This window comes from Balaenoptera musculus, chromosome 13, assembly GCF_009873245.2.
Source record: "Balaenoptera musculus isolate JJ_BM4_2016_0621 chromosome 13, mBalMus1.pri.v3, whole genome shotgun sequence".
Classification (NCBI taxonomy): Eukaryota; Metazoa; Chordata; class Mammalia; order Artiodactyla; family Balaenopteridae; genus Balaenoptera; species Balaenoptera musculus.
In genome coordinates this window covers 69,037,941-69,058,543 of record NC_045797.1, presented here as the reverse complement: position 1 = coordinate 69,058,543, position 20,603 = coordinate 69,037,941, and the positions used below count along the sequence as shown (strand labels likewise).

Below are 20,603 nucleotides of genomic sequence, written 5' to 3'. Positions count from 1 at the left end.
CTTCCGCTGTCGCAGAGCCACACGGGACGCGTAGTCCGTGGAAAGCAGAAGCCCCGAAAGCATCCACAGCGTGACCAGGAAGTGATTGTGACGGAAGCAAGCGGGCGAGCCAATCAGGGATCAGATGAAACCTGGCCGGTAAGGAGGGCAGGTCAAACCGGGACTCTGGGTTTAGTCTTAAGGGTTGCCTGGCCGGTCCTGACCCCTCCCTGGAGGAACAAGGAAATCGTTCCTCACCCTAGGAGGGGGTGAGGATGAGCCGCGACGCCAGGCCAGGCTGCCAGCGGCTCAGGGAGTTACCGTACCCGGCCCCCCTCTCCCTGAGTCTCACACATCACAGGCAGGCAGGTAGGTGGGCAGGTACGCGCACGCACGCGCACACACACACACCACACACACCACACACAAACACACCACCTCACACACCACCCACACAGGGAAGGGCTAGGTCGATGCTACTGGTGGGGGCCAACTGTGGAGCCAGGGCATCCTGGGTGGGTGGTCTGGACAGGATGGCAGCAGAGAAAAAAGGACACCATGGGCACGATTAGGTTTTGGCCTTTAGTCTGAAAAAGTGTTGACTGAAAGTGTACAACAGAGAGTGGGTACAAGCGGCTGGGGGCCATGGAGCCGCCAATAAAAAAGAATGTCCTTAAATAAAGTTCACAGAGTAAAAACCAGAACCACCAGTCCTTCCCTCCAACACAACAGAGCACAGGCACAGAACCGGTGATGAGCCCCAAGGAGCAAGGAGGCGGCTGGGGAGGACAGCAGAGGCTCCCAGGCTGCTGTGTGGAGGGAGAGCCCTCTTTGGAATGGGCTGAGCAAAGCCACCCAGCTCCCCCTGCACACCTCATAACCACTGCTAAGGCTAAAGGAAAAAGACAAAACTCAGTCTCAGTCTGGAGGGCTCAGAAAACAGTCTAGGTGGGCAGGGGTCTGGACAACCGCTAGTCCCGCTTGGCCTTCTTCTTGTTGTCACTGTTGCCATTTTCTTCAGCCTCCTCAGTAGAGAGCACCTCCTCCTGTTTCCGCTTGCCACTCTCTGGCTGAAGCGCTGCTGTGTTTCGGGGCTTGAAGCAAATGATGATGCAGGTCATGTTGTCACATCCTGTACCGTCCCCAGAAGTGTCTGGTGCCAGGCACTGATCCAGCAGCTACAAAAGGGATGGGGTAGCTCAGCTTCAGGGTTTGAAAACCTTCCTGGGAACCTAAAGTCTCAAAGGGCTGGCCTTGCTGAGACAGGGTGGCAGAAGGAGGGGAACGGGCAACAGGTGTCACAAAACAGGCCACTTGCTAGTGCATGAGGCATAAGGATAAGTCAGGGAAATGAGGGAAAGGGAAACTTTCTAGTCAGAGTTTAGTATCTGTCAGTAATTAGTGATACTCCCAGGCTCTGGTCTTAACTCAGGCCAAAAGAGAAAACCTTGGATACACAGACCAGACACCCTCTCTCCTCTACCTGGGACTTACCTCTTCCACGATGGATGACAATAACCGAAGTTCCCCATTTTCATCACGCTGGCTGATCTTCGATTGAATAAAGTCTATAACTTCCTGGCTGCTCATCACATTCCTGGGGTCAAAAACAACAGTAAGAATCTTCCTTAGTCCCAGCAAGGCAGAGTAGAGGATAGAGGTCACAGATGGCTCAGGCCAACGTAAACACCCACAGAGACTTTTCTCAGCTTTGCCTTAGGTTTGGGGGTCTTGACACCAAGCTGCTGCCTATCTAGGCTCTAATTCTAGAGCAGCCTGAGAAAAGGGGCTGACTACAGCCCTTAGAAGGAAGATAAAGCAGCTCAGAGCCCTAGAAGAGAAGTAATGCTGCAGGGGAAAAAAGGGAATTTTAGGGTGTTCCACCAGTGCTTACCAGATGCCATCACAGGCAATGACCATGAATTCGTGATCGTCAGTGAGAGTCAGCACCTTGATGTCAGGAAGGGCCGAAATCATCTGTTCCTCAGGTGGCAAGTTCTTGTTTCTCTTGTAGAAGTGGTCTCCTGAAGTAAAGGAATGGATGGTTGATGAGTAAGTAGTTTGAGCACTTTGCACAGATTTGTGTTTGAGGCCAGTCAAACCCTGCCATTTATTTCCCTTCTTTACAAAGTTCCATAATCTAGTGGAATGGAGAAGTGAGGTCTAGTTTTTCTGGTTTCAACCCTATCTTTGGGTTGCTGAACCTTAGGTCAGTCACTAACCTGTTTTTTCATCATCTAGAAATGATACCTATTTTACCTATTTCATAGAGATGATTAAGGGACATAGGTAGTAGATACAAAAATACTTGGAAAGATAAAAAGGCCATGAAGATTAAAGTTTGCTATAGGTAGTCTGGAACAGTGAACAAGACCCCAGAAGTTTTTCCCATAGTTTCTTGGCCCTTACCAATGGCTCTGGAGAGGTTGAGGCCACCATTGACTCGCCCATCCATGGTGACCTTGCCACCAGCATTCTTGATGCGTGCTAGCTCCACTTCATCCTCCGGTTTGTGGTCATAGGACATGTCTAAAGCTTTGCCAGCCTCAGACACCACACAGCGGGAGTCTCCTGCATTGGCTACAATCAGCTGCTTCCCTCGTATCAGAGCCACCACCGCTGTTGTACCACTGTCAGAGCCAGGCTTAAAAGGAAGAAAGGGACCATCATGGGAGCTTCTGGACACCAGCTCTAATCATTCCCCTATGTCTTCTCATCTCACTAGGACCACCAAGAGCACTTTAACAGACAAGAGGAGCATAGATTTAATCTTTCCAGATATAGCATGCTCTCACCCTTTTCTGAGATAATTCTACCCGAAAGGCCTAATTCCCCTTGCAGAGTAAATCCCTCCATGACCATGACTTCAGTGCTAAGATAGGAAGGGGACCCTTCTCCCAAAATCAAAATCAGAGAATTCACACTTGGCCTCTTGGCTTTCCAGACTCATTGCCCTCCTTTCCCCACACACCTCCTCTTTGCCTTCCATCCCAGGCACCATCATCTCCTCTTCTTCCTCATCCTCTTCAGCCTCCTCAGTGTCATCCTCGTCTTCCTCATTCTCTGCCTCTTCACTGCTGTAGCCATCTTCTTCCTCACTGCATTCCTGCCAGAGGGACAATCCCAGGCTACTGGGACTGAGATGACCTCCTTGCCCCCTCCCCCCAACTCACGCTCAGAACCAAGAGGCCCTGACTGAACATAGATCCTTAAAACACTGAAAGATGCAAATATATGATCATGATGGAAAAATGTGGAGGACGGGGGAGAGGACTAGGATGGATATAACTAATATCCTGAACTAGGTTCAGCGGTCACTAGCAGGAAACCTCGGGGAAGGCCAGAGCTGCTAGCCAAAAGCACCTTCCAGGCAACATGACCAGAAAATAAGTTGCCCAGAAAAAGAAACACCCACATATCCAAAGTAATAACCACCAACTTCTTGTTCTCTCTCTAGGAGACAGACTCTGAAAGGCCAGAACTAGATCTGTTTGTTATAATGTCAACAAAGGAAGAGGTTAAGAGGGCTAATGGTACCCGTGTTGGTGGAGATAATGAATTAAAAAAAAGCTTAGACTGTAGGTGGGGGATGATGTCAAAATAGGAGACAGAAAAGAGTAGAAAGCTATGCACGGCGACCCACCAGGCCCTCTCTACAACTTCAACATCTATCTGCCCCCACTGGGCCCTTACCTCGCTGTCTTCCTCCTCCTCCTCCGCCTCATCTGACTCATCCTCACTGTCCTCAAAGAACTTGGACTTAGCAACTCGAGGCAGCTTGTCGGAGGCTGAAGAGCAGGAAGGCCCAGCCTCACCAGTGGGAGTGCCAGGCTCCCCACCTTGGCCTGCCTCAGTCCCACATTCCGAGTTGGAGGAAAGGCCCGTGTGAGCCTTGGCTGTGGGGCCATTTTCCTCTGAAGAAGTTTCCCTAGATGGGTCCCCAGGTCCTGCCTCCCCATTGAGGCCCTGGGACCCTGGTTCCTCGCCTGTCCCAGCTCCAGATTTGCTGTGGGGAGCACCCTTGTGACAGTTTTGCCCGTAGCGTGTCAGCAGCTCTTCAATAGTCATGGTAGCCTCTTCATGCAGCAGTGCAGCCTCCTCATTGTCCACTGCAGGGGAGAGGCTAAATCAGCACCCCATGCCAGACTCCTCATGGCATCAGTCCCTTACTACCTCCACAGCCCTTGCAACCTGAGTTCCAACTTCCCCACCACCTCCCACTCCTAAGGCTCCTGTCACTTATCAAATCTCAGAAGAACAGCCCTTTGCTCCCTTTTCCTCAAGTAACATCAGCCTCCAGAGACTTCCTTTGGTCTTTGTCTTGCACTCCCTTCTTAGTCAAAGGAATACTAGTTACTATATGTGTTCCCTATCACCTCTCATTTTTTATTGGTAAGTTGGAAACCCTAACCTGGCTGAGGACCCAGGAAATCCACAATGCTCCTAGTCCAGGCCTAGGGCTCAGGCTTAATGACTGGCTGCTATGGCTAAAGGCAGCTCCAGTCTTAAAAAAAATCACATAAACATTAAAATGAACCAGAAAGACCCAAATGCAATGACAAAAGATGATGTATATAAAAATGCTTACAACACTGTGAACTCAACAAAGGTTAATCCTCTCTCTCCTTTTCATAACCACCTGGAGTACAGGAGATTCTTTAACATGAGGATTTCCCAGGTCCCTAGGAAGCCATCTTTCAGAATTGACACACAACTAATATGTATTAAAGAACAGTTCTTTAATATGCCAATTTCCTCTCAAACAAAAGATGCCACACTCACCATCATCTTCATCAGCTACTTTTTCTTTTTCATCCTCATCCTCAGTGGGTCGCCCTGCAATCTGCGCCAGCTCCTTAATGACTTCCTCAGTGGTCAGTTTGGCATCGATAGCCAGGAAGGCATCTTCCAAAGCCTGAATATAATCAAACTAGTATGAGGCAAGTGTAGGAAGAAGTACGTGGGTACAAAATGAACTGCCTATACACAAGCCTGGGCACGAGGATGAGATGCAAATTAGACTGTGATCCACCAAGCTGTGAGACAGTCACAGACAAAAAAACAGTTTAGAGACTTAGGAATCAATAAGGTAGCTCTAAAAAGGATCAAGTGGGAATAAGCTCATTTTAGGTACGGAATTCTTTAAGAAATACAGTAAGAAGAAGCTGGGTGGCAATGAAAAAGGAAAAGCCAAGGACTGGAAAAAAAGGGAAAGTCTGCAGAAATGGAGAATGAACAGTGTGGGAAGACAGACCTTCTGTAGCTTGCCTTCTTTGTAGGCCTTCTGATCTTTGATGATATCAGGAAGATATTTGGCACAGTACAAGGCAACTTCCTCCCCTAGAACAAAGGTAAAGTCACCCAGAGCATAGCTTCGCACACACAGAAAGTGATATAATATCAGCACACCATTCTAGAGTGAACCCCAAGGATTGAGAAGATGAATATCTTAGCACAACTGAAACCTATTTAAAAGACAATGTTTTGGGAAGTTCTGACCAAGAAAATGGATTTCACCATCACCTCTCTCAGGGCTATATTAATATATCCCATGTCTTTTCTCGCCTGTATACTTAGTTTTCAGTGAAAAAGGGATAAATGCTAATGTAGGAAGAGGCTTCTTGGATTAAAACAAGGCCTGGTGAGATTAAGAACCAATGCACTATCCTCCTGGGAAGGAAGAATGGCAGAATAGAGAAAAACAGAACTAGGCAGGAAATTATATCTGAGGACCAGAACCCTGGAAAGTAAAAGAACAAAGGACCTGGAAGTGGGGTCCTAGAATGTTACCATATGATCTGCTAAAGTTACCTCCATGTCCATCGTAGACAGAAAACATAGCTGTCTCACTGTCCAGCTCAGGAATACAGTTGTGAGCATCCTAGGAAAAAGAGCATAATCATCATTTCTTAAGGTCAAAGGGTATTCTTCCTTGTGCACCTCAGGTCATTAAGGATTGCCTTCACACCTTAATCGCACTAACCTTTCCCTGGCTGACCTATATGGCCTAGAAATAAGAAAGGAGGATGGGATGATAAATAAGAACAGTACACAGGAGGGAGAAAGGAAGGGAGGGGGAGAAAGGAAAGGAAGGAGGGAGGGAAGAAGGGAAAGAGATGAATCAGGTCACTACCTCTGCAGTCTAGCAGCCTCAGCCTAGGAGATCTCAGTCCAGATGGCAGAATGTTTGGCTGTTGGAACTCTAGATCTGACCCTTTTGGATTTGTGGCAACTATGGGAAGCACCAGAATAAAGGATCTTTAAAGTCACTTCCAGACCCATTCTATGAATCAGTGAACTTAAAGGAAGAAAATGTTAGGGAAGATAGCAAAAAGCGACCTGAGGGCATTACCGACCTAAAAAGTTTCTAGGAGAATCCTAAGACAGCCGGAGTGAAAGCACTAGAAATTGGTAAAGCTACATACACTTAACACTCCCCACCCCCCAAAAACCACCATCTAAACAAATTACTCCCCTTTTCTCTTAAAGTTTAACTCATTTAAGAAGTTACCCCCAAGGCTAGGTGGAGGATATATTTACAAAAGAATATCTTTCCAACAAATAGTTATTAAACTACACACAGTGGAATTTACAATGCCCCATTAAATCAGCCATCCCATCTCCTATCCCCAGCTGGAACTGAGATACCATTTAACTCTGAAGGCACAGCACACCTGAAGAGAAATTTGCAATGGTCCTGCTACACGAACATTTTATTTGGGAGGCTGGGCTTGATCAAATTCTTCTATTAATAAAACTGCTACCCCAAACTAATATTACTGGCTAAGCCAAAGTTCAGGCAAGACTGTCAGACCTAGATAAAAGGGTACCGCCGCTTACCCTGCCCCATCTTGGAAAACAACCCAACCTTCCTTTCAGGTATTCTCTACAGCCAAAAAGGATATAATTAGCTATTTACTTTGATTAATTAGTAAAGTTAATAGTTCTCCTTTGTCTTTCAGTTATTAGTATTTAAAAATTTCTAATTATATTAATAGTCAGGAGACCTGAGTGTAGTAGTTCTGTTGTCACTAAAATAAGACTATTCCTTCATTATACAAGTCTAGAATATAAAACTTAGGGGGCTTCCCTGGTGGCGCAGTGGCTGAGAATCCGCCTGCCAAGGCAGGGGACACGGGTTTGATCCCTGGGCCGAGAAGATCCCACATGCCGCGGAGCAACTAAGCCCGTGCACCACAACTACTGAGCCTGTGTGCCGCAACTACTGAAGCCCACACACCTAGAGACCGTGCTCCGCAACAAGAGAAGCCACCGCAACGAGAAGCCCGCGCACCGCAACTATAGAGAGCCCACGCGCAGCAAAGAAGACCCAACTCAGCCAAAAATAAATAAAACAAAAAACCAAAAAAACAAAAACTTAGGGTTTTAAAGTAGGGAAGAAGAGCACTGAAAAGGAGCTACTCTTTCTTGTATTTCCCTCTGATTGTCTCCAGGAGAAAGTGCCCCAGAATCTAATGGGCGTCCACAGAAGGCCTTTGATGGCCTATCTATGGCCATTGACACGACTACCTCTTAGCCTCATCCCCAAGATCTAGAAGAACACCACACACCAAAGGTCATCTTCTGCCTCTCTCCCTCTTCCAACCGCTCTCTCACCAGCCACACTGACCTCCCATCCCTCTAGACCAGGGTTTATCTTACTGGGCCTTCCTCTCCTATCACCAACATCTTAGCACTTTCTTGCCTTTTATGATTGTCTTTTACCACAGCATCCTCTACAGTGGTTCTCAGACTTTAATGTGCCTAAGAATTCATTTGTTCATTCATTCATTCATCAAATATCTGAGTATCCATTATGTGCTAGTATGTGTTCTGGGTGCTCAGGATGTATCAGTGAACAAAATAAAGACCCACACTTCATAAAACACTTATATTCTAGTGAGGAATATAGACAACAAACACAGTAAATAGGTAAATCATATAGAATGATGGCATAATTCACATAGAAAGATGGTAGTGCTATGAAATAAAGAAAAAGTGAGAAGGGATGGGTTAGATGACAAAAGCAGTGAGAGAATCGGCATGGGACACAGTATAGCACAGGTATGCTAAACCCATAAGAAACTGTACCTCAGCCGTCACTACCTTGGTCATGCTGTGAGTGTCTGATTAGTTTCAGCAAAACAGTTGTGTCACATTAATGTTGATTTTAATTCTGTTGATTTTGTAGTTTGGTTTGTTGGCATGTAATTTATGTCCAGTTCTATGTTTGTACACATATAAGTAACATTACATTAAAAACATTTTAGTGAATACTGGAGATCCACAAATATTGCTTTCCTTAAAAAAAACCAAAAAACAAAACACACACACACAAAAAATCCATGGAAGATCTCCAAGATATTTTGTTAAATAAAACAAAGTGCATAATGATATATTTAGTAAGCTGCTTTCTGTATAGGCGGGAGCATAGGAATAGACATTTTCTTCTCATACTTTAATACTACAAGGACACACAGAAAACTAATAAAAGTAAACTGTGGGAGGGCATGAGGGCGCAGACAGACTGATGGGAGCAAGTCTTAAGCATGGGAATGTTTACTTTTTCAAAAGTAAATGAAATGTCTTTTTAAAAAGACTCAATATATGCTAAAATTTGAGAGGCTGGTCCAACTAATTTCACTTTTTTGGTAGATGAGAGAGGAGCACTCTTCCTGTCCACTGCTTCCCAGTGGAACAAGAGAATCAACTGGTCTTTCTCTGTCCTGTAACGCACTCTAAATCACAGCTGTATCATCTCTTTTTTTTTAAATAGATCTTTATTGGAGTATAATTACTTCACAATACTGTGTTAGTTTCTGTTGCACAACAAAGTGAATCAGCCATATGGATACACGTGTCCCCATATCCCCTCCCTCTTGAGCTTCCCTCCCATCCTCCCTATCCCACCCCTCCAGGTCATCGCAAAGCATCGAGCCGATCTCCCTGTGCTGTGCTGCTGCTTCCCACCAGCCAACTATTTTACATTCGGTAGTGTACATATGTCGATGCTACTCTCATTTCGCCCCAGCTTCCCCCTCCCACCCCATGTTCCCAAGTCCATTCTCTATGTCTACCTCTTTATTCCTGCCCTGTAACTAGGTTCATCAGTACCATTTTTCTGTTTTCTTTTAGATTCCATATATATGCGTTAGCATACGGTATTTGTTTTTCTCTTTCTGACTTACTTCACTCTGTATGACAGACTCTAGGTTCATCCACCTCACTACAAATAACTCAGTTTCGTTTCTTTTTATGGCTGAGTAATATTCCATTGTATATATGTGTCACATCTTCTTTATCCATTCATCTGTTGATGGACATTTAGGTTGGTGTACTATCTCTTTTGAACCCACACCTCTATTTAAAAAAATCTTTTTGACTTCTCATCTGTTCCTCACAAGATCATGTGACTTTGAAGCAGATCTAGCAACAGTGAACACAGGAAAAAATATTTAACCTCAATAGTAATCAAAGAAATAAACATTAAAAAACCAAGGAATTATCCTTTTGTGCAAATGAGAATGATGAAAAAGATTAATAGTATCCAGTAATAATAAGAGTGAAGATAAAAACACATTCTCATGTACTCTGATCAAACAGGAATATAAATTACTAGTTTTCCTGGAGGGCAATTTGGTAATATGTACCACAATGTGCATGTCTTTTGATCTAGTAATTTGACTTCTAAAAGTTTATTTTATGGGAGTACTGACACAAGGAAACAAAGATATGAAGAATGTTCATTACAGCATTACTTATAATAAAAAATAATTATAACCATCTAAATTTCCATGAATAGATTAGATCACAAACAGTACATCCCTCCAATGGAATATATGCAGCTCTTAGAAATGATGAATATGTATTCATTTAGAAATGAGTTCACAATATATTGTGATAAAAAGCAAAAAATAAAGTATCTATGTATATGTTAGAAGTCTAAGATCACACATCAAACTTAGTGGAGGGTGAAATCTGAGTAATAATTATATCCTACTTTTCAAGATTTTTATTTTTATACAATTAGCCATATCGTTCCATTCTGAATAATGACCACAACAAAAGAAACCTATGATTGTCCTTAAGCTGCCAAGCTACCATATACTGTGTGATCTCTGGTCAGCTATCTATTGATGTGCCTCAATTTTACCCTCTATAGTATGGAATAAGAATATCTACATTACTCGTATCATCACAGGACTATCATGATGCTGATGTAAAACATGTAAAAATTCTTTGTAAACTGGAACGTAATATATAAGTATACATATTCTGCTCTGAAATTTAGTACCTGGTTCACATTTGTCTTCTCTATCCTTTGTCTCAAAGAGGAATGCCCACAATAAAGATTCATCTTATACCTCGAGGTCTCAGTTCCTAGAACCACTCCACATTACCTTCTCCTCCACTTCTTGGTGAGGTTTTGGATCTATATCACTTGGAACTGCTCTACCTTCTCTAAGCACTTCAATTTCCCCCTTATATCCTCAATCATAGCTTCCATACCTTTACCTTTGTCTCTCTCTCTGTCCTTCTCTGAGTCAGAGCTAAGTATTGCATATTTCAACTCTGTCTCTTAGCAATCTAGAAAAACTCATCCAACCTTGTATAACCCGACCAAATGCTTTCTTCACACTTGAATCCGAGCCACTAAGTATCGCTAGTCATAAAATGTCATGAAATCATGTTGATTGTGGTGACTACTTCCATTTAGCACTTTTTTCTCTATTCTGCATTGACTCTTAAATATATTAACCACAGTCAGTCACAAACCTTTCCCACATTATTCAAGCTCTCAATGTTATTTTCCTTTCACTCATAGCAGATGAGCTAACCTCTTACTTTACTTAGATCAAGGTCTTATTTCAAGATCTACCTCATCTTCCCTATTCTAACTCAAAATTTCTCCATAGCTGTATCTAACATCTCCTTCACTTCTGCCTCAGAAGCAATATTTCTCCTCTCTCTTTTTTAATAAATTTATTTATTTATTTTTGGCTACGTTAGGTCTTCGTTGCTGCGTGCAGGCTTTCTCCAGTTGTGTCAAGTGGGCTTCTCACTGCGGTGGCTTCTCTTGCTGCGGAGCACTGGCTCTATGTGTGCAGGCTTCAGTAGCTGTGGCACGTGGGCTCAGTAGTTGTGGCTTACGAGCTCTAGAGTGCAGGATCAGTAGTTGTGGCACACGGGATTAGCTGCTCCGCGGCATGTGGGATCTTCTCGGCTCAGGGTTTGAACCCGTGTCCCCTGCATTGGCAGGTGGATTCTTAACCACTGCCACCAGGGAAGTCCCTCTCCTCTCTTTCTAGATTAACGTTTCCTCTTAAACTCAAACCCTTCTCCTTCAAGATCATACTTCACGAAGCAGGCAATCACTATAACAGCAATCCCAATAGCCATTTTGCAGGCTTCATTCTCCCCAACCGCTGTATGTAATTAAATAGTACAAACCACGTCAGCTTTCTCAAAAGTTCTCTTGGGTTTTGTGAAGAACTGTAGTTCTATACCTCCAATTGCCTGTTTCTACAGGATATCCCTTCTCCACCTCAAACTTAACATATGTAAACAGGAACTTAGCAGTCTCCAAAAAAATCAAAGCTTCCCCTACATGTCTTATTTCTGTCAATGGAATCTTAACTGTCCTAGGCAACACCTAATATCAGTCCTCCTTGACTTCCTGGCTGTCTTCCACCAACCACTACTGAGTCCTGCTGACTTTTCCCTCATAACTGTGATCCTGGATTACTTTATTCTTAATGGTATTTTAACTCCTCTCCAATCTCTACTCTCTGCCCCCTGTAATCCAGCCTACATACATCCAGCTGCCAGATTAATCTCCCTTATATAACATTTTATTGCTAGGCCCTTCAATGGACTCTACTGCATTAGATTAATTCCATACAAGTTACTGGCAATTTAAGGCACTCAGTAATCATTCCTATCCATCTCCATAACCTAGTCTCTTTAACTCATACCATTCCCCAAAAGAAACTACTCTTGACACTCTTGATACTGAACACCCTACCCCAGCAAAGTAGTAAGTATGCCTGCTTCAGTCTTTCCTCCTATCCTTTCTTCTAATACTTTTTCTTCTCCCACTTTCCTCCTCCCCATTTGTTACCATTTATACTCTTTCCTAAAGGTCCAGTTAGTCTCACCACCTCCAAGAGATATTTCTTCATCACACCAATACTCTGTGATCATTCCCCACCCGAACTCTTAACATTTATTGCTTCTACCAATAATTTGGCATTCAGCATATGCTATCTTGTATTGTTATCCAACATTCCATAGGGGAAAAGGGAGTCCTAGGTCCAAAACAGCATGAAAACAGATTGTCTTAAATTTCTTTACAGCGCTGGGGCCTAACAGTATGTTTTGTAACACAGCAGGATGTTTGCTTATGATGGTGAGTTCCCAGCTGCCTCAGAACAAATATCTTAGGGATACCTCCTCCTTCATTTACTACCCAAAACCTAACGTTGTATCATAACACAATAACCACTGAGATGGTACGAAAGAAATGATGCAGAATACACAGATCACCTGAATAAGGGCTCTTAGGTCTTGCCTTACTAAATTATATATCACACAGCCCCTTCTGACCTTCTAGACACCAGTGTATCTGCTATTAATAAAGACCTGGTTATCTTTCCTGATGTCAATTTCCTAAGGTTACAAATACATCCACAAAGGCTCCTGTGTCACTTGATCAATCATTTAGATTTATGATACTTAAATTTATCTAAATCTTTGCAATTCAAGATAAAACTTTTGAAGGTGGTTGGAAAGGGAACTACATTTTTGGTTTTAAAAAGTCATGTATTGGGCTTCCCTGGTGGCGCAGTGGTTGAGAATCTGCCTGCCAGTGCAGGGGATACGGGTTCGAGCCCTGGTCTGGGAAGATCCCACATGCCACGGAGCAACAGGGCCCGTGAGCCACGACTACTGAGCCTGCGCGTCTGGAGCCTGTGCTCCGCAACAAGAGAGGCCGCGACAGTGAGAGGCCCGTGCACCGCGATGAAGAGTGGCTCCCGCTTGCCGCAACTAGAGAAAGCCCTCGCACAGAAACTAAGACCCAACACAGCAAAAATAAATTAATTAAATAAATAAATAAATAAATAAAAATTTATTAAAAAAAAAAGTCATGTATTACTGTCTGACTTTTAAAATTATATGCATGTATTACCACTGTGCTATGGACTGAATGTTTTGTGTCTTCCTAACATTCCTATGTTGAAACTTCAGGGCCAAAGTGATGGTATTTGGAGGTAGGGCCTTTGGGAGGCAATTAAGTCATGAGGGAGGAGCCCTCATGAATGAAATTAGTGCCCTTATAAAAGACCCCAGAGAGGTCCTCTGCCTTGTGAGGACACAGCTAAAACACAGCCACTATGAACCAAGAAGTGGGCCCTCTCCAGACACCTTGATCTTAAGCTTCCCATTAGGGTCTCAAAGAGATATTTACACACCCATGTTCATAGCAGCTTTGTTCACAAGAGCCAAAAAGTAAAAAAACCCATGTGTTCATCAACAGATGAATGGATAAACAAAATGTGGTATATACATACAAAGGAACATCATTAAGCCTTAAAAAGAAAGGAAATTCTGACACATGCTATAACATGGATGAACGTTGAGGACATTATGCTATGTGAAATAAGCCAGTCATCAAGACAAATCTGTCTTTATATGAGGTACCCAGAGTAGTCAAATTCATAGAGACAGAAAGTAGAACAGTGGTTGTCAGGGGCTGGGGGAAGGGGGAATGGGGAGTGGTTCAATGGGTATAGAGTTTCAGTTTTGCAAGATGAAAAGAATTCTGGAGACTGGTTGCACAACAATGTGAATTTACTTAACGCTACTGAACTGCACGTTTTAAATGGTTAAGATGGTAAATTTTATGTTATGTGTATCTTACCAAACAAACAAACTTCCTACAAAGAAAAGCCCAGTGTCAGATGGCATCACTGGTGAGTTCTACCAAATATTTAAAGACTAATTAATAGCAATTCTTCACAAACTCTTCCAAAGTACAGAAGACGGGGTGACACTTCCCAACTCATTCTATGAGGCCAGTATTATCCTGATACCAAAACCAGACAGACATCGCAAGAAAACTATAGACTTAATATCATTAAGACAGTAATACTCATCAATAGATCTACAAATTCAGAGCAATTCCTATCAAAATCCCAGATGCCTTTTGTACTGAAACTGACAAGCTGATCCTAAAGTTCATATGGAAATACGAGGGACCCAGAAAAGAAGAAACAAGAAAAAGAACAAAGCTGGAAGACTTGTACTTCCCAACTTCAAAACCACAAAGCTATAGTAACCAAGACAGTGTGGTACATAGATCAATGGAATGGAATTAAGAGTCCAGAAATAAACCCTCATATTTATGGTCAATTGATCTTAAACAATGATGCCAAGATAATTCAGAAAGGGAAAAGAATACGCTTCTTAACAAATGATGGGGACTTCCCTGGGGGTCCAGTGGTTACGAATCTGCCTTCCAATGAAGGGGATGCAGGTTCGATCCCTGGTCAGGGAACTAAGATCCCACATGCCGCGGGGCAACTAAGCCCTGAGCTGCAAAGCCCGCGCGCTCTAGAGCCCATGCGCCACAACTAAAGAGAAGCCCACACGCTGCAACTAAGACCCGATGCAGCCAAATAAATAAATAAATACCTAAAAAAACAAAAAACAAAAACAAACGACACTGGGACGAACACATATCCAGATGTAAAAGTTTGAACTTGGAACCCTTCTTTACACCATACACAAAAATTAACTCAAAATGGATCACAGACCTAAATGTAAGAGCCAAAACTATAAAACTCTTAACAGATAAACTGGACTTCATCAAAATTAAAAACTTTTGTGCTTCAAAGGACACCAACAGGGGCTTCCCTGGCAGTCCAGTGGTTAAGACTCTGCACTTCTACCGCAGGGGAGCACGGGTTCGATCCCTGGTTGGGGAACTAAGATCCTGCAAGCCCACATGCTACTCGGCATAGCCAAAAAAAAAAAAAATGGACAAAGGATCTGAACAGCCATTTCTCCAAGGATACAGAAACGGCCAATAAGCACAAGGAAAAATGCTCAAACATCATCAGCCATCACGGATATACAATCAAAACTACAATGAAATACCATTTCACACCCACCAGAATGGCTATAACTGGAGGAAAAAAAAAAAGATAACAGGTGTACGGAGGAGGTAGAGAAACTGACACCCTCATATACTGCTGGTAGAAATGTAAAATGGAGCAACCACTTTGGAAAATAGTTAGGCAGTTCCTTAAAATGTTAAACGCAGAGTTACTATATGACCCAGCAATTCTACTCCTAGGAATATACTCAAGAGAAATAAAACTTATTTCCACACAAAAATCTGAACATGAATATTCATAGCACCATTATTCATAATAGCCAAAACGTGGAAGTCCAAACCACCATCAACTGATGGATGAATAAACAAAATGTGCATACAATGGAAGATTATTCAGTCATAAAAAGGAATGAAGTACTGATTGATTCATGGTACAATCTGGATGACCCTTAAAAATGTTGTTTAGGGGCTTCCCTGGCAGCGCAGTGGTTAAGAATCCTCCTGTCAATGCAGGGGACACGGGTTCGAGCCCTGGTCTGGGAAGATCCCACATGCCACGGAGCAACTAAGCCCATGTGCCACAACTACTGAGCCTGCGCTCTAGAGCCCACGAGCCACAACTATTGAGCCTGCACGCCACAATTACTGAAGCCCGCGTGCCTAGAGTCCGTGCTCCGCAACAAGAGAAGCCACCGCAATGAGAAGCCCGCGCACTGCAATGAAGAGTAGCCCCAGCTCACTGCAACTAGCGAAAGCCGGCGCGCAGCAACGAAGACGCAACGCAGCCAAAAATAAATAAATTAAATATATATATATATATATATATATTGTTTAGTAAAAAGCAACCAGACATAAAAGGTGACATATTTATATGAAATGTTCAGAATAAACAAATCCATAAGACATAATGTAAATTAGTGGTTGCCAGGGGTTAGAGGAGGGGGGATAGGGAGTGACTAATAATGGCTACAATATTTCTTTTTCGGGTGATGAAAATGTTCTAAAATTAATAGTGGTGATGGCGGCACAACTCTGTGAGTATAATAACTATTGAAATGTACACTTTAAATGGATATGGTACCTGAATTATATCTCAATACAGTTGTTTAAAAAGGGACCTGTATATACATTTTCAAGTACTATGCATGATTAAAAGTTGACACACTCCATCTCTGAACTAGACTTAGAGGGAAACAGAAAACAACTCCACTGGAATTGGTACTCAGTTCACAGTGTATCATTAAACATCAGTGATGCTTTCAGTTCTAAAGATTTGTGCTTCCAGACAGCACAATTTTAATGGCAGCTAACAGTGGCAAGAACTACTGATCAGATCTGTCAAATTTCTACATTCCAATTCAAGCCCTTACCTCTCAAAGTATAATTCCAAGATGGTAACCCAATAGAGGGTCAGGGGTTCAGAAGCAGTATTAACTGCTAGGGGATTGGGCAACAGAAATAATGTAAGATATTCTTGAAATCTTGAGAAATAAGTTCTGACTGTAACTTACAGTTGCTTGAAAACTTACAAAGGAATAGTATAGTAGAAGAAAATTTCTCCATATTAATGGACATGCATTTGATATCATTTCATGCTATCTTTGAATTGTAAAGAATAGGAACTGCATGCTGATCAAAAAGAATGCCCTTTTATGAAAGTTGCTTAACTGTATCCTAGACAAAGGAATTCTTATCTGGTTCAGTAAGTAAAAAGTGCTTTAAGCTACAGATGAGACACTAATCTGAGGTACAAACAATAAATGGTCTTCAGCCTCAGATGCCCTCTCTCAAGTGGAACCCCATAGCATGCTTGTGGTATCTCATTTTATATCTCCCCTATTAATATAATGATTGAAACTATCATGCATGTATCTTTAAGAACTTTCTGCTCAACATTATCTACATTCAATTCTAGATGACTCTCTGTGACCACTAATAAGCCAGCTTCTATATGGCAATAAACAGCTAGCCTACTCAAATTTATACTCTAGGTATTGATGCTGCCTTTAAAAGGGACAAATATAAGATATATATATATATACACACATATACATATATATATATATACACACACATATACATATATATATATATATATATATATATATATATATATATATATATATATATATATATGTATATATATCTCCTAATTCCCCACAGGAAGCAATTTTGTCACTTCCACAGAACCTCATAACCAAAAACTAAAAGTACTCTAGTCTCTTTGAGACTACATCAACTAAAACTGTTTTCAGATTGGACTTCTCATTAGACATCAGAAACTCAGAGCCTTTCCATATATATTTCTCAGGCACCCTTCCACAACCTACCTGTTAACCCCCAAAATACATACCTCAACCAGCTTGAGGGTCCCTCCAAACCATGGAGAAGGAAGAAGGGAAGGGAACATCAACTGTGGTATTTTGATTACCCCTCCTCAAAACACCCTGGTTCCACAGCAAAAGGGGCTGGAGAGAGGCAGAAAGTATAAAATGCCAGCTATTGATAGTTGCCATTCTTGCCTCAAGAGAAGGGATAAAACAGTACTCTCTAAGGCTGACTATACATCAGTCAGGATTTCAGTAACCTTTATAATGTGTATGGGTGTGATAAACTTACCTCAACTACATCATTAGGACCAGGCAAATAAGGTCAATAGAATTAATAAACTGGTGAAATTCAGCCCTAAAGGTTAAGAGTAACAGGAGTACACTTTCGGAAAAGGTAAGATTCACTCAACAGGCTAGAAGTCAGTTCTTTTCTTGCCATAGCAAAGAAACTATGTTATACTGCAGGGAGAAAGGAAACAAAGCCAGAAGCAAAAGTATCAATGCAGCAGAACAGGATCCCAAACAGGACTTCAAGAAGATTTGATTGGGTATACTTAACTATTCAAACAAAGGGAAATTCAGAAACCGCATAATAAGATTTTAAAACCCTAAGTGGTTATCTCTCAGGAGGAAGATTAGGATCTAAGGAATAGTCTAGCAAGAGCTCTACAAACCAAACAGCCCCTGATGAAAACAGTTATGTTCTAATTACCAGAGGAGAAGCCAAAAATAAAGGGAAATGCCCTGCAGAGAAGAAGCAAACAGTACAGAATCACTGGGCAAAAGACTTGGAAAATTGATTATCCAAGCAACTCAATTCATAAAGAAAACTAGAAAGAGTAACAAAGAAGTGGAACAACCACAGCAGAGAGGAAAGTGGAAAATATGGAATGAGAAACCCAAAGGAAAAGCCTTACTGTGACATGAGATAGTCACCTCAAATCTTACAATATTAACAGAAAATGCCATAGAACTGGAACCTCCAAATTACCAACTAACCCAAACCCCAGATTGACAGCGAAGCTACATCCAGATATTTCTACCAGCCAGACAATTACACTTACCAAGCACCCAGTAAACTCAATACTGTGCACCATAGAGAAATATAAATGCTTTATTTCAGGATGACACAGATGAGAACAGTGTGTAGTATAGGTCTTGAACAATTTTCATCCTACAGATTCTTTCCACCAAGGCACAAGTATCCTAATCTCTCTGGGCGTCGGTTTTTGAGCTGTAAAATGTGGTGAGATGAACTATATAAGATCCTCTCCATTCCTGAGATTTTAAGCATATGATAAAGTCTGCCGTGGGTATAAAATTTGAGTCTGAGAACAAACCATTTAAGTTTATACTGTCATTCCAGAGCTAACCACAGGGAGGAGTGAGGGATTTGAAGAAATTCCCAAGGGAGACTTTTGGCTGTTACCTGAAGCCCACCTAGTAAGTGGATAAACCTTCGATCCCAGACATAATAGAGCATTTCCCTGGCTCCTCTGCCTAGACCTCACAAAACTCTTCACAAAAACACGTCTTACACATGTCTTTCTTCCTTTCCCTCCTACCATAGTTTTCTCTGTTCTCCTTTGTAGTTTCACACCCATTTGCCCAACACTACTCCTTTTTATCCAGAATTTTTCCATTTTTCCCTTTTATCGATAGTAAATTTTTCTATAAAAGAAAAATCAGTTCTCTGTAGGTTAAGAAAAAAAAAGTTGATGAAATGACTGAAAATCAAGGAAACTATAAGCTACAACAAGCACAGGTAAAATGACAATTACTAAGTTTTAGAGAAATTCCGAGTGAGAAAAAAACATCAGGCATAATTTTAAAAGAAATTATAGTGACTGACACAGTTCAAGGCTTCCAAAGGCCAAGAGAGGCCGTGAAAGAATACAAACGAGTGACAACTCTTGGAGGTCAAGTCAAACCTCTGAAATTAACATGTGGTGCCCAGGGCCAGGCATATAGGTATTAAGATTTTGAAGCGGACTATTTGCCTGGCTTCCTTTCCTGTCAAACTCCTCGTCCAAAGACGCCTCACACATCACATTTTTTATTTTTAAGTACAATCATTCACATCTATCAGCCTCTCTCTAGCAAAAGTCAATGGATAAATAGTCCCTCTCTTCATCTTTACTCCCACATTAAACCTCACACCGTTTACGAGCCTGGAGGGCTGGTTTGTCACAAGAGGATGGCGCGAAGGCACGGGGAGGTCGGTCAGTGGGCGGAAGGTGCCTCTCCCCACATGGCCGAGCCCTCGCCGCCAACCTGGCCACCGTCACACGGTCTCCTAGCACCGGCAGCTCCCTCTCGGCCCCGGCTCCGCTCTCGCTGTCGCCCCCCAATTTGCCGCTGCGGTCACAGGCTCTCGATTCGGACCCTTCCCCGGGGATGACCCCATCCCCCCCCGGCTCCCTTTCTCCGTCAGGTTCCCGCCCTACAGCCGTCAGCCTACGGGCCCCTCCCGCCTCACCTCCATGGAGACGCGCCAGCCTTGCATGGCGGAGAAGCCGTAGGGCAGCGGCAGCCGCGAGGCGCCGGTGCCGACCCCGTCCCCGGAGCACTTCACCGTGTTGGGCTGGGAGAGGTAGGCACCCATGGCGGCGGCTGACCGGCGGCCTCAGGGGCAGGCGAACGGAGCGCGACCCGTGCCGGCGCCGGAGCCGGAGCCCCGGGTACGCGCGCGGCAGGAGCGGGCCCGGCTGCGCGGCCAACGCAAGGTGCCGGTGAAAGGCGCGAGGCGGCCCAGGAGGCGGTAACGGGACCGGAGCAGAGAGGGAGCGGAAGCGGAAACGGCGCCGCTTCAGACCCCGCCCGGACGGCGCGGCGCGGCGCGGCGCTGCGGGCAGTCATTTCCTTAGCAACTCGCCCCGCCCGCGGGGACAACGGCCCGCCCAACCGCCCTCCCGCGAGATTGGCGCGGCCACGCCCACCAACGGCCGCGGCCTCCTTGGGGCAGCGTGGGACGTTGTTCCTCGCCAGTGTCTGTCCTCAACCGTCCCCCACTGTCCCCCGCCTCCGCTCCCCTACCCCGGCCTCTCGCGTTTTGTCTGAAGCTCTTTTGTGCGGGACCTGGCACTTCCGGTTCATCCTCCAGCGTGTCAGTTCACTCTCCACCGCGCCCTCAGACTCCCTCAAACCCCGCCCCGTACGGTTCAATTAAAGTTGAC

General features: G+C 43.5%; 1 protein-coding gene across 2 annotated transcripts; it reads right to left on the bottom strand.

Annotated features, from left to right (window-relative positions):
- Nucleotides 1-542: 542 nt before the first annotated feature.
- Nucleotides 543-20,221, bottom strand: PPM1G (protein phosphatase, Mg2+/Mn2+ dependent 1G). 2 transcript variants are annotated; one of them, XM_036873575.1, is made up of 10 exons: nt 19,907-20,221; nt 5,791-5,860; nt 5,234-5,319; nt 4,762-4,894; nt 3,673-4,088; nt 2,951-3,085; nt 2,389-2,623; nt 1,874-2,003; nt 1,474-1,576; nt 543-1,157 (listed from the first exon to the last, which is right to left on the bottom strand). In XM_036873575.1, exons 1-10 carry the CDS (start codon nt 20,030-20,032, stop codon nt 951-953), a joined length of 1,641 nt encoding a protein of 546 aa, XP_036729470.1. In that variant the 5' UTR covers nt 20,033-20,221; the 3' UTR covers nt 543-950. The 2 variants fall into 2 exon arrangements, with proteins under 2 accessions (XP_036729470.1, XP_036729471.1); XM_036873576.1 differs by lacking the exon at nt 19,907-20,221 and adding an exon at nt 17,451-17,522.
- Between the last annotated feature and the right edge of the window lie 382 nt (nt 20,222-20,603).